This window comes from Crassostrea angulata, chromosome 6, assembly GCF_025612915.1.
Source record: "Crassostrea angulata isolate pt1a10 chromosome 6, ASM2561291v2, whole genome shotgun sequence".
Lineage (NCBI taxonomy): Eukaryota > Metazoa > Mollusca > Bivalvia > Ostreida > Ostreidae > Magallana > Magallana angulata.
Genome location: NC_069116.1, coordinates 10,305,001 through 10,320,000, shown reverse-complemented (window position 1 = coordinate 10,320,000; position 15,000 = coordinate 10,305,001). Strand labels below are relative to the sequence as shown.

General features: G+C 31.9%; 1 protein-coding gene across 1 annotated transcript in view; it reads left to right on the top strand.

The window, feature by feature from the left end:
* The window catches only part of LOC128188947 (LIM/homeobox protein Lhx5-like), a 20,825-nt gene extending 16,735 nt beyond the window's left edge, over positions 1-4,090 (top strand). Inside the window, exons 5-6 of the mRNA XM_052860280.1 lie at positions 1,762-1,911; positions 3,374-4,090. Of these exons, the coding sequence (XP_052716240.1) occupies positions 1,762-1,911; positions 3,374-3,552 (329 nt within the window). The 3' untranslated portion in view covers positions 3,553-4,090. The remainder of the gene's footprint in view (positions 1-1,761; positions 1,912-3,373) is intronic.
* Positions 4,091-15,000: the final 10,910 nt, after the last annotated feature.

Below are 15,000 nucleotides of genomic sequence, written 5' to 3'. Positions count from 1 at the left end.
TTCAAAACAAGAAGAACTGTAAAATTGATATAGCTCTGTCTTCTTTTAAAATTCTAGAATATTTTAATCGAAAAATACCACCCACATCTCTCGGAGTGGATGGACCGATAGTATCTAAAGCAAATGATTCGCGACTGCCTAGAAAACCTGTACATCTGATAATGACACAAAATCAATTTTCAACTTCTTAATAAGAATCACAGAAGGGTTGAGCAAAATGCCCTTTGGCAATAGAAAAACTGGCTTTGTTTCGCACAGTTAGGGAGCAGTTAAGATGCAGCATACACAAAAAATATATAGGTTATCAGACACATCTTTTAAAAACTTTCTTTTTAAATGTTTCTGGTCACGGTTCACACATTTCCCCCGTCACTCATCGTTGCATTTTGATCTATGGTGAACAAGTCTCTTTGTTAAACGACACATTTCAGGAATGGAGAAAAATAAGAAAGAATCTGTTGGCCAGATTTTGGTTGCTTACAATAAGAATGTTGGTCCTGTATACAGAGAGAACCGATGATGATTAATCGCGAGTGTTTCCTTTCCATCTTGCCCAAACTTTCCAACGATTGTTAACATATTTCAACACTCTTGCTCCAAAATTTGGTAGATATATTTACAAGAATGATTTGTTAGTTTGGTGCTGTACACGGCCTGAACACGTCTGCGAACTTCCGTGTGTATATCATTATTTTTAAATGCTCTGAACTACAGTAAAGTCTTGCGGACCGGATATATGTGAATAATGTGGAAATAAGTGTGTTCGGATTAGAACGGATTTGAGACAAAACACCTGTTTGTCACTTTTATCTTCGAAAATACAGGGTGATTAGCACGTTCCTTTGTGTTAAAAGTTTAAAACAAAACATTATGATAATCTCTTGCTACGCTAAGATGATAACTTAGTTTTTCAGTTTCATGATGCTACTGTTAAACCTGTTAAAATTGTATAATTGTGTCCTGTGTGTTTCATACTTTATTTAAAATGAACAACAAATCATATGATAAATATTTTACTTCTGTTTACAGTAAGATGCTTTTATGTTAATTCGTTCCGATATATACATACACCGCTTACACGCGAATTGAAATAGACAAAATGACAACTTGAAATTAACCAAAATCGCAACAAAAAGCTGGAATACCTCAACATGAAACAAAGAGCAAAGTGATTTTGTAAATAAACACAAATTCCGAGGATGATCTTAAACTTAGATTAAATTCTTTGATATCCGTTACCAAACAGGCAATGGTTGAAGCACTGTTTGAAGAAAAATGGTAGGAGGGTCAAAAACAGTTGTTGGTTCACCCCCTGCAGTATTAATATCGCGGGGTTCTATCCTTGGTGTTATCAAACTATTAGACGCTGAGCACGAGAAGGGCAAAGTCGTTGACATGAACTAGGCCCTGATTGGTCTAAGGTGGTGACAGGGCCCTTGTTCTACTGTCGCTGGGGAGAGATAGTGCATCTATTAGTGTTAAAAGATGAGCTGCCCGAACAAGGCTCCGTATCTTAATGAACCATTCTCATTCTTTGATGTCTTGTACGATCATCTAAACTCTTGTCTATGTCTCGATAGGATCAGCAAACGCAACAAACATATCTATATATCTATATATCTATATACGCCTGTTTATCTGATTGAGTCTGTCAAAATTATGAAGATTTGATATTGTAAAACATATTTCTTTATATCATTAATTCAGCTCTCTTGCAAGATACATGCCATTTTAAAAAGAATTTCTTTTTTTTCATTACAGAAAATGGACAAGATTTTTATCCAGGTTACCAAGGTTACAATGACTTTTTCCCGGGTCAGGGAGACGGGGGTCCCCCGCCCATGAATTTCCTTCCCCCAACGTCTCAAGGAACGCCCCCTCTATCCATGGAACAATCACTTCATCATAACAGTAAGTATATCATAAGATTATCAAATTCATGTTAATGGATTTAAGTTGTAATATATAATATATATATATATATATATATATATATATATATATATATATATATATATATATATTATATATATATATATATATATATATATATATATATATATATATATATATATATATATATATATATATATATATATATATATATATATATATATATATACATGTATAACAAATTATTTAGACAATTTTTTTTTCAAAAACTTTAGTTAAGAGATTGCAGTGAAATACGTGCACCCCTGGAAAAAATATTAATACTCTTCAGCAAATAATGTTAGATTCATTTGTTTCAACTCTGCACTTCGAACTGAGAAAACGTTATTCCGAGCAATTTTAAACGAAACAAAGCAATGGCCGCTCCCATAAATTAAGAAAGCGTTGAACACGAACCAATTCCGACTAAATTTATGAAGAGAAATATATCCATCTTGGTCCAACATTCGCACCCAGTCCGCGAAATAGTGACTCACTTAGGATCCCGCGCAGGTCTTCAATCATAAAGTTTAGACAATGCTTTGGAAATTTATCTGTGAAAGCCAACTTGGAAATTGGATTTGGCGCGTGGATATCGCCGTGTTCAGAAAATACTTTTCTTTCTCTGCACTCCTGATAACGTCACGCGACTCGACGCTAAACCTTAAAATCTTTTGGGAGACGTTTCCAATTTTCTTCTAAAATTGGAATTTTTGTTTTATCTGTGTTTCAAATGAGAAAAAGAAAGAGAGTACTCGCTGTTCGATAATAAAGAGCCGACCTATCTCGGCAAAAGTTAATAGGAATGAGGAATACATGTATTCAGATCGAAAATTCTTCCAGCTAGTATCCCTTTTTCATCACTAGATAAACGAACTTTGGAAAAGGTTAGCAAAGGACGCAAAACCCATGATCTTCTAATTCTGCTAAAGAAGCGATATTTTTCCGGTGATTTTTTTCAAACATGAAAAAAAAAGAAGAAATTAACAAGATAATTTATTGTTTGATTTCCATAATTCTACGGTAAAGTCACAGCTGTCCAGAAAAATAAAAGAAAAAGATGTCAGGAAATCAATAGTTAGGTTCGAACTCCGTCGTGCAGATGTGTCGAGGTAGGAGAAGGGTGACACGTGCTAATGTTTTAATTGTTAGCGAAATGGGCCCCAAACAATTGACACAATGCGAAATAGAAGAGTAAATGATTTGGACTTGTAACAGACTGCGTCCATAGGTTATTGACAAAGTTAAGGAATGTTGCAAAGCGTCTCTATTCACTGCCTGTGGCGCACGCAAATTGCTCAAAATTTACATCCAAATAGTACTTTTTAAAAAAGTCATAATAATTTCATGCTTAATGGGAACATTTTTTACTCCTATCTTTGCTTTTATATCTGAGATAATGATCGATGACCTGTTTATGATAATTTGTTTTCTTTGATAGATAACATGGGTCCCGAACCACAGTTTCTGCCAGGTGACATGATACACCCTTCGTCTTCCCCCGACCCCATTCAGATGCACGCGCACGATGGACCCTACAGACACCCCGGACCTCCAAATTCCATGGCAGGAAATTTTTCGTCCCTTTCACACTCGGAAATGGCAGGAGAAGCCTGGTGACCTTTGACCCGTGCATAAACTCTCCTTAATGTGTTTCCATTCCAGACACTTTTGGTTTTTAACTAATGAATATTATTATGTGTAGGTGTATGCATGTGATGGAGTGAATTTATTTATGGAATGAAAATGAGTTATGGGCACGATTTTACCCATCATTGTGTGTGTTTTATATGTATGACTGTATTATATTACCACTGTAGTATTGATGCTAAAACATCGGTTTTCAAATCGACAACTGTGAAATTTTATCATGGTTAGCGGCTTGTCGAATTATCTACACATTCAGTCTTGAGTGACATTTGTAAGGGATGACTACTTATTTTCCCGATTTGAATTGTTTGTCCAGTTTTGTTGATTTTGAATGGATGTGTAATGATCTATACCTCTCCGTTTCAGTCCCATTTCTGTGTATGTTGTACGCTTGTTTGTGTAATACGAGATCTCAGAATATAGCTCATTATGTCATGCCCATGAAAATTACGAAACATTAAATCTGTAATCATCGATTTATGATGATTAATAAATGTCTCAAATAATACATTTTTGTTGTTTTTCTTTTCTGAAAATTAGCTTATACAACCTATTAACATAAAGTAACTAAACTAGATTTGATTGACTTCGCGGCGAATAGTTCCTCATCATACTCTGACCGGTCATTAAGTATACACTGCTGTAGACATTTTGAAGAATTCGGCTTTAGAATACATATTAATTTTGTAACTCATTTAAGATTTATTTTTGCGATATGATCAGCTGTCATTTTCCTGATTCATTTGCTCTGATTTTTCTGGGTCAGACTTGGAGACTCTGGTAAAAGAAAGCACCTATTCGAATACTAATGGTGAAAACTTCAAACAAAGTTCCACATGCATAAGAATGCAAATGATCAGATCTGTACATTTACTTTAAAAAATGGCAAGTTTACCTTTTATAAAGTTTCATTTTCTTTTTCCACTGTGAATAAGTAGTTGTTTACTGAAAGAAAATTGATATTCTCTTACGTTTGCTTATAAGTACATGCACATAAAAAAAAAGATCCTATCTTGAAATAGCAAGCCGCATCCTCTTGTTGACAGGAGGCTGTGTTACAGAACTGCTCCTCTCTCTGCACTTTATCAGCCTTCTCCCCCAGGTGCGAGCCGGTGCGTCTTCAGATCATATTTCTTACGCTGAACATAGATAAACAAACTTAATCATAAAACTCTGCCTTTTCACAGGTGAAAGGTGAGTTCATTTTGCAAAACGGTAGCATTTAATAACTAAAATGAAATATCTCCCCCCCCCCCCCCGAAAAAACCTTCAGCCAACCGAACAGAAAGAGAAAAGATACTAACCAAAAATATACACCATACACAACGTAACTAAACAAAACTTAATTTTTGGTGAATACATTTGCAGATAAATTTAGAGTTGATCAGATGCATGAATAAGAAGCGGAACACCTGTGTATCGGTGGAATCAAGTTATTGTGATAATTTATACAATCTCCTTTCCTTATCAGAAAATATATATGACAAAACATAAAATTTCACACCCAATTTAATTTATGAAACCCTGAAATGTGACAGAAGAGCAAGTCTTGCAAGGGATTGCAAAAGCAGCAAAAAATTGCCCTCCTCTTGCTTTAAAATAGGAATGGATTTTGTGTAATTCATGCGTGCCTTTTCATAAGAAAGTCCATCAAAATGAAAATCAAATCTCGATTTTATCAACAGCAAAGTTAATTGAATTAATGTCGTGATAAATTGGAAAAGATAAAGCAAGCACGTTCGATAAGCAAAGAACCTATTGTACGGTATAATATTAATTGCCTCTTGTTACTTCTTATTGCACTAATGTGGCGATTATTTATCCAAGTGTAGGAAAGCATTTTCACGAGATCAAAGACTTTTCTTGAGAGCTATTTTGGTGGGTTCACTTAGGAAAGCATATTCACATATCTTTGGAATAATTTTGAAATTCTAAGCATAAGTGGACCGAACTATACCCAAAATTCCAATTCAAAAATCTATTCATATAAAAAAAATCATAGTAATATCATACAAGGTCATCTGTCTCCAAAATGCAAAATGTAAATTCATTACATTGTTCTCGAAGCATAGTTTAACGATGAATACAACCTGTACCAGACACCAGTTATTATTATTCGGCTACAGATCTAGTTTGACCACAGTGATTCTAAAAGTGCATTCGAAGTATTTCTATCAGGACTAAGAGACCAAAAAACTGTATTTTGCCCTTCTTGCTAAGGCGCATGCGTACTGTAGTAAGATGAGTGGGTTGTCCTCGGACAATTCCTTGCAGAGTTCGGAATAATGAGCACATTAATTGCTAACTTTTTTGATCTTTCATGGTTGTGTTTTCCAAAAATAACAGCAAGAATTTAACCTTTGACGTTTTCTAGTCTCCAGAAGTTCAATGAAATATATTTTCTCAAAAGTCAAAACAGACATATTGTGTCTGGAACGCAACATTAACATTTTGGGGTTCTTTCTGAAGTCTGAATTTTTTTTATTATAAACGTTTGACATTTATGATGTGATTTCGGTTGTTTTATACTGAATTCTTTTGCTATGAATTTTTTTAACTAAAACATGCATACCAAACCTATATCGTTTTTTTAGAGGACCATCTGTCAAACCATGATTTTTTAAATTATAACTTCAAATACGCAGTCAAACTTATAATGTGTATAGGCGTTTAAGGATGACTTTTATGGCGTTTTCTTTTATAACCTAGAACATCTCACTGTTTTAACAACAGTGATCTAAAATCCAAGGTAAGAAAACTTTCTGGTGTTTTAAATAATAAATTGTGTATTTATGTAAATTGGGGAAAATGAAACAAGCACTGATGTTGAATTTTCACAAGAGGAGACCATCATCACAACAAACAAGCCATTCAGAAGAGTTTTTGCTAATTGATTCATGAACAACAAAGATGATTTTCTTTGCATTGTTCTCACCAGTGATAAAAGCTGTGTTCCTGATGAAATGTAGATAGAGTAGTGCAATGGTAATAGTGTAAATATTGTTATTTATTCCACGACACGTGTATCTAATGGAACCTAATTCCAACAGTCTACCGTATCAGTCAACGATGTTGGCCTCTAACCCAGATACACGAGAAACAATCAAACAAATTTAATTGAATATAACTAATTTGAAAGGTTTGTGATATTATGCTCTTTTTCTTAAACAGTTTTTATACAAATTGCGTTTTAAACCTCATGTATATTGTTTCTGGTGGCAAATCGGCATATTTGTTAAAACTACGTTCGTGCCGGAAAGTGTTTTTTCTAATCTAGATCTAATTAAATTTTTGATAAGAGAAGTACGAAGAAAATGACTTATGAGCTATTTTGAGTTATGTAATGATGTTTAACCAGACCGAAAACTAGATAAGTAAAAAGCCAGCAACGCGAAGCAAATGGTGGACTAGCTGAATAATGAAATAATGTCCAGAAGGATGCTAAATAAGCTGTTCTACTGTTGCTTCATAAAACAAAAACAGTGACAAACGAAGCATTTTTCTCATGATTTTTTTTTCAAGATAAAGGCCAAAATGCTTCCCTAAGATAAACATATAAAACTGAACATTGACGTAAACTTTGTTTAAGATTACTTGTGGAGTTTATACATATTTTTAATTTTATTTTGCATAAAAATTGCTCATTTCAGGCGGTGTTTCTTTCGAATAACACTGATCACGGTCTTAAACAAATTATTTCACTAAGATTTATTCATCCAAAATTAATTCTTGAAAGAAAAAAAAACTGTGTTTACAAATCTGCTCTCTTTATTTCTCTTGAAAAAAGTAAAGAAAATGCATTTCTTTTTGTCTGATTTTTATTGAACTGCAAAATAGTATTATTTCTGACGTTCAATACTGCCAGTGAGTGTTTAAAAAATGAGACAATCAAATGGATGCCGATTAATTTTTATATGAACTCGTCTACATTATAATAAAACAATATACTTGAAGCATTTTTTAAAGTTGAATTATAGGTGTCAAGTTTGACTGTAACTTATATAGTCCTTATAAAATTTGTCTTGGTTTTAACCTGATTTTTAATAATATTTGACATAATCAGTATACATGGATCTCTTTTGAAAGTCACTATATTTGTATTTGGCAAAGGGTACCTTTATCTTTATATGACATACTATACTTTACAGAATAGTTCTTTTTACCTAAATACATTTTTTTAAAAACTAGCGAAATACTTTTATACACTATTAAAACAAAGAATTTTTAAAAATTTTTTAGCATGCATTAAATCTATTGTCAATTATTGTTGACATATAAATCTTTTTTGAACAAAAATAGAGTAACCTTCTATCAAAATCATTGAAAACATTAATTTGTATTCAACTAATTAAATGCACATTAAATCCAATTGATAACAGCATCCAAGCAGACATACAAAAGGTAAGGTAACAATTTACTTCTCTAAATTTAATTTTGTTAATTAATTTGTAATCCTGTATTGATCTCGAGACCACAATATGCGATTTATATGATAATAAAATGTAACTAGCTACAGTTACAATGGAAGATATAAGAAGACTGCAAAAAAACCGTGATCGATTATTTGTACATGTAAATATGAGTTGATTTTCTGTTCGTCTGATTTGCAAAATACAATTTAAGTCATTTTCTGTTTTTAACTCTAATAGAGATTATAAATATTGATCAAATATTTGAATTGGTAAAGGAAAAATGAGGTTAAAATTAATTTTGTTTTTTTACACATTTTTACAACAATGTTCAAAAATAATATTATAATACAAAATCAACAAAACTTATAAAAGTTTTGCCTGAATATGATAGCAAACATGGCAAAAAAATTAAATTCATTTGAACCATAATGTTATTTTTTATGCCTGGTATTATTTACCATATATTTTGTAATCAAACTGATAACTCGCGCAAAAACTTAATGTTCAGTAGTTGTTAGTTAACGATAAAGTTTGAAGTGTGGATTTTAATATAATTTTTTCTACAAACTCTATGATATCAATGTTTATTTATATACTCGATATAAAAATTTGGCAAACATACCTTATCAAGTTACAATATGTATCCTTTTTAACGACATGACATAATGTTATGCAGTCAACCATTTTATAATTTACTAGTATCTAACTTCATTTCAGAAATATTCAAAAGAATAATATATTATGAAATCGAGCACCTGTGTTAGCGTCAAGAATTCAATTACTTAATATATTTGAGATTTATATAAGGGTGACTTATAGAAGAACTGTTTTATCGCTTTTAATTTTCTTCCTAGCTTATACAACAGTGAATGAAGATTAGGAAATCTGCATTTTCTGTGTCATCGGGATGTTATGTGTGGGAATGCAAGTTCATTCAGGAAACGTTTCTTTGCAGCAGGCTTTATCGATTGTACAGTGTAAATGTTTCATTCATATTTTAACATACATGCATTATATTAAGTTTAAACTGTAAATCTGACACAATCTAAAGTATCATGCACACGGAACATTTTAAAAAACAAAACTAACTTTATTCAGTTTTTAAGATACCTTTTTTTCTGGAAGGGGGATTCGTTTTTATGGTGAAACTGTTTTCTGTGTTCCTTGTAGGGCTTTTTTGCACATTTCAAACCCAACATTTCACTACGAACAAAAATAATTTTCATACTTACCTCAATAAAGTTGCAGAAACTGCAGCTTAACTTCATTACTAAAATAATATTGAAATAATGAATAGGTATATAAATACATTTATTAATTCAATACATTGATTTAACCTTCTACAAGGCGTTTAGTTAAATTGGAAGTTTTTTTTCTTTTTTTACATAAAACACACTAGTAACAGATTCTTTGCAAAATGATCTAAATGTGCCTACATTGACAATGTCATTCAAATATTTTCTTAAAATAAACAAACTACTCTAGATTGAGAATCTTTGGAAGCTCTGCTATAAGAGACACGTTCTGGTGGGAGATTTGAAAAGGGGTATACTTGACGATTTGTTTTTTCTATTATTTCTGTCATAGAACGACAAGGTTCTCATGTTATTAACCGTCCGTCATAAGAATTCAGTAAATAGGCTTAAAAGACAATATATGCACCGCAGCTGCTCAACAACGGTCTGTCTATTCCAAATCCGAAGAGAATACCCGAGAAACAATAATCATCTGTCTTCTTGGCGTCAGTGTGTATTGCAAAGGATTGAGTGTAAAATGAGAATATGCTCAAAATCTTGACATGTGTTTAAAGCATTGAAAAAAGTCAACGCAGAGCAGTGCCGTTTTATAGAAATTAAAAGAAAACCAATGCGACTGAGAAAACAGTAAATTTGTTCTTAAAGAACGTTTAAATTTGAGCAATGGGTAATAGTTGTAAAACAGAATGAGATGTGGGGCAAATCGGTCAAAATGATTTGTGGTAGACTCATAGTTTCGATTTTTTTTTAATGTTTTGCTGAATATTTGTCGATGTCTTTAGTTATGCAAGTCGTATGTTTCAGAAAATTATAACGTTTGCAACATCATTACACCTGAATTGTACTTTGATTTCGTAAAATTTAAAAAAGGAGATTAAATTAATTCTTGCCACAACAGATGGCAATTATTTCAACAGGTTCCTGGTACAAAATGAAGATTTATGTATTGCTTTTAATTATATAATCATGGATTATTTGTAAATGTCACTTAAATACAAAATACAAGAGGTCATTTAGAATTTAGTTGTTAGAACTTACAAAGCTTTTATTGATTCTGTGATAAAAGTGTAAAAGAGAACGCATAGCATAAGACATTTTGTCGTTTTTTGTACATTTTGTTTATGCCGAGTAGGCCAATCAAAATAAATTCAAAATTTCTTGCAACGCAATACAGCTTTTGCAGGAAAAGACATATATCATAGCCATACTGGAGTCTCTATAGTCATGTCTTGTTTTGCAATGTTTTGTTTTGGAATAATTAATCTATATACAATGTAATCGAATTTTAAACAATTAAACATATTGTTGTTGCGGGATGTTAGGCAAAAAGCATTCAGTTGAAAAAAACATACCCCAAAAAAAATGTCCCTTTATATAAATGGGATTCCCAAACAGTCGAAAACAAATTTGAGACTGAAAGGTGTGGACTATAGATAGAGGTTTGCTGAAAATTTTTTACTTTTTTAACACTTGTTGACTTGTAAAAAGGACGTATCTTTTGAATATTTCTTCAATGTACATTGAATCTAAGTATTAATCATTTTAAATGTGATGTAACTTTCATAAATTTTGATTTTATAAATTTTGAAAAAAAAGATGTTAAAAGATGGGGAATTTTACAATAAATGAAATCATTGCATGGTTATGGCACTTATACTTATCTTTGATAAAAAATATTCCATTGTTTTATGAATTATATTTCATTTCAAAAAATATTCATTCGAAGTTGGCTAACAAATGATTAATGACACAGACACCTATAACATCTTATAATAGAAGTTTGAAAGATTTGTCTGACCCGACCTCTAAGTACAAAGTTGTATTTATAGAATAAATAGCATATTAAAATTTAATTCATTATGTTTTGTTGCATTTATATCAAAACAGTTTGAAAATAATTACAGAGAATTATGCTTATCTTTAAAATCATACGTCATTTCCCTCATAAACCATCAGGCAAGGTGAGTACAAAAATTTGCAAATCAGTCATACAAACACTAGTTGTGTTGATAATTTCGGAAATGCATACAGCTACCAAAATTTGGACTTTAAAAATTAGGTTCAAACCAACCTTTCAATAATTAAAATGTTGAATTTGAGAATTCAACAGCCAAATTTAAGCAATATCTCACATTCTATTAAATTATGCACCATAACACCAATATTAGTTAAGATTTATAGAAATTGATTTTTACTTAATTATGCATTTAAAATTTTTGATTTCTACAAACAACTTGGATCACGAGGACCAAGAAACTCTTATATTTTTTTCTTGTGATTTTTATTGACTGTCATACCAATGACGAAAACTTATTTTTCTAACAGAAACAGTTCATGAATTGAACACGCGGCGTGTAACGTGACTTCCGGTTAATCGCACACGGGTTGTTTCCAATGTTATAACTATAGCTGTGAGCGTAATGAATAAATAAAAGATACCTTAGTTTATAAACACAAATGATAAATAAATATGTTTTGTAAATTGTAATTCTAGATAATTTCTTTATGGTTTTTTTTTATTTTCAAAATCGAATTTTTCGTTTCATACTTGATAAATATCAACAATCACATGGCAAGTGCTTCTTCCTATTCAAAATTGTCGTCGAGAGCGAAGAAGATGTGACGCCGTATTATTCACGAAATATTGGTTTTATGATTTGATTGCTGTTACAAATATTGATATGTATTTCACAAATAAAAATACATAAACTAAAAATATTTAATCAACTGGTTGAATATTCGTTTATGAGTAGTAGAAGAGTTCAGTTTATACCGGTATTTAAACACGTATTGATATAAGAACATCACGGAATTAAAATTGGAAAGCCACTTCGGATATCTCAAACCCCCCGGATATCTCGGTTTGTTGAAGCCCCCCCCCCCAAGTTCGAGATATCGATGTTTATCTGTACGTCGGCGGTGGACCGAATGTTTGAAAGCTCTGCTTTGCATAAGTAGTGAACAAAACAACTTTTTTTCCCATCTACTAGTAACATGGCATTTTAAACTGCAATTGATGTATTTCAAAATTTTCTTTGATGACGTACATATAGGCTTTATATAATATAGCCGCCGAGAATGTTGAATTCATAACAAATTCTCTGAAAAGACATTGTTTATTGCTTAAATGATATGTATATTTGTCAATTTGAGCAAGCTCGTTGAAGCTGTTTTGGGGATTTAGAAGACTGACGCTTGATCCTTCCGCAGATGATACAAGGCTTCAAAACCATATAGTAAAGACACAGATCTTAATATAAAAAATGATGCTTCTCAACTTGGGTTAACATTAATTTTTTAATCTAAGTGATCAATTACATGCAATATTTGAACGATATAATGCCTTCTTTAGGTCATTCGGAAATACTTAGTAATGGTTGCAGACATTGTATGAAAAATAACGCTTTGTTTGCAATGATACCAAAATACACATTTAGATTTGAATTTTTCTTTTAACTATAACTATATTTATCCATTCATTCAAAGTAAAACTTGAAGACAATTTTTATTTACTATTTCCTTTAAATAATTTCTTTACAAAATATTTTGGTATATGCCTTTTGCAAAATACATATAGAAACATGTGAATACAGAGGATGGATAAGAAGTATACGACTTTATTCAGAAGAACATCTGGTGTAAGTTCCTGCGTGAACATAAATTCTACAGGCAGTTAATCTACAATTAATCCGTAACTACCCTTTTCAGAAAATGAAACAATTATTGCGTAAAAGTACCGTATATCCTGTAATTTTCGCGATGATCTAATTTTTGCTTTTTAGCGATCACTTTTACATTGTAATAATCAATTCGCAAAACTATATCAGGCATTGTTTGTCATAAGAAACTTTTAAATCGCAAAAAATGACTGACGCAAGTTAAATATATTACACATTTTCCCAATTTTTGATAATTTTGTGACGCGAAAAAACCCCGGATAGGCGGTATTCTATGAATCAAACAATTTTTTTTAAATTGCATGAAACAAATAACAGTTAGTAAACACAGTAACAGTTGTCTGTCAAATGCAAGATGTGTATTGTCATTTCAGTTCATCATGACATGATGCATTTTCTTCTTCGCGCTAATTGATTGCTTCAAACCCTACAAGACGCCTTAGTTTTGCATTACTAGAAATAAATGGTTAGACGAAAATATTTCGTACCCAATATACTCCCTGCAATACATTTAGTATAATGTTCTACGAATTGCATTGGTTGACAGTGAACATTCTACAGCCAAAACATTGCTATAGGCCTCTAAGATACACGTACGCACACCGGAGTATTTGGACGCCAATAAATGTTTTAATTCTTTTTTGGTTGATCACTATGCTCTGTGCTTTTGGACAGTACAATCAAAATACAACCTCCTTATGTCTGGAAGTCTCATAGTCTTCGGCCTAATTGCATAACATATTGATTCAAGACGTCGAAATGCACTGCGTTCTTAACGCCGTGGAACGTAAATGGTAGTGGGACACAAAAAGCGCAAAGCAACGTCTACGAAACCCACAATTAAACTTTGGCAGAGAGCAAGGGCCAAAGAGGGTTGGTGTACCGGCCTTTCTGCGCTCTCGCGTTCTCCCGGGGTGTGTAAACAACGCGTGTTTGACTTGTTACAACAGCAGATTGTGTTCAACATAATATATGAAACACTGTGTTTTAAACAGACTCCTGAATGTCTCCTAGCCGATTGTTGAAAGCACTGGCACCACAAAAGGGGGCGTGGCGCGGTCCCAATTGTCAAAAATCTGTACTGGGTTCCCCTGATGGAAATCTTATGCTGTCATATCTTATATCATATTGCTTATCTCTTTATCAAATATTATTTAGAAAAAATGGTGAAAAGAACAGTGTCGCGTATCTCCTTGAGGTCTAGTCTTAGTAAAAGACTAGTTGTGCAGAAATGTGTGGATGTTGTCACATTACAGCGCTCTTGGCTGGCAATAGATCAAACCCCACTCATTTAAAGAGCTGTATAACTAGAGCACAATAACACTTAAATAGAGTAGCACTGACATCTCTATCAATACTTTTTTATGGTAAAAGTCCTATATTGATGTATCCTGTGCAATAATTAATAAAAGCAGGCAAGGGATCATTGTGTGATCTCAATTAATATTAACTAAATACATAAACTTTTTTGATATGGATAAAAACAAATAAACTAAGTCTTTCTAATTTAGTTTCCTTTTTTATTCAATACTTAATCCATGTCTCTAATTATTTTTTTAATCACCGAATAAGAATTATTGGATAAAAGTACGAGTTGGCTATTTCTGATTAATTAGAATATGATGTATCATTGATCTCGTTTCTTTACTCATAAAAACTGTTAAAGTTATGGAACTAATTCAAAGTAATGTTCATTGAATAATATGTTAAAAGAGTTGTAATAATCAGAAAATATCATATAATATGATAATTATGATAGTACATAATGTAATTATAGTGTCCCACATTATGTTCAGAATCTGTATGGAAAGGAGTTGACATTTCCACGTTATGTAGTATAATTGTTCAACAACATTTTAATACTATACAAAATATTTTTCAAAATTACATGATAAAGTTATAGTACAATTGTCTTCTAAACATTAGAATTTAAAAAAAATGAAAACTAAAGGAGAAACATTATAAACAAACTTTCAATGATCGATTTAGGAAATAAACATCTTAATGAACAAAAAATAGTCCCTTTAGTTGCACGATTTAAAAAATATTTATCTTTTATATGAAGCCCACTTT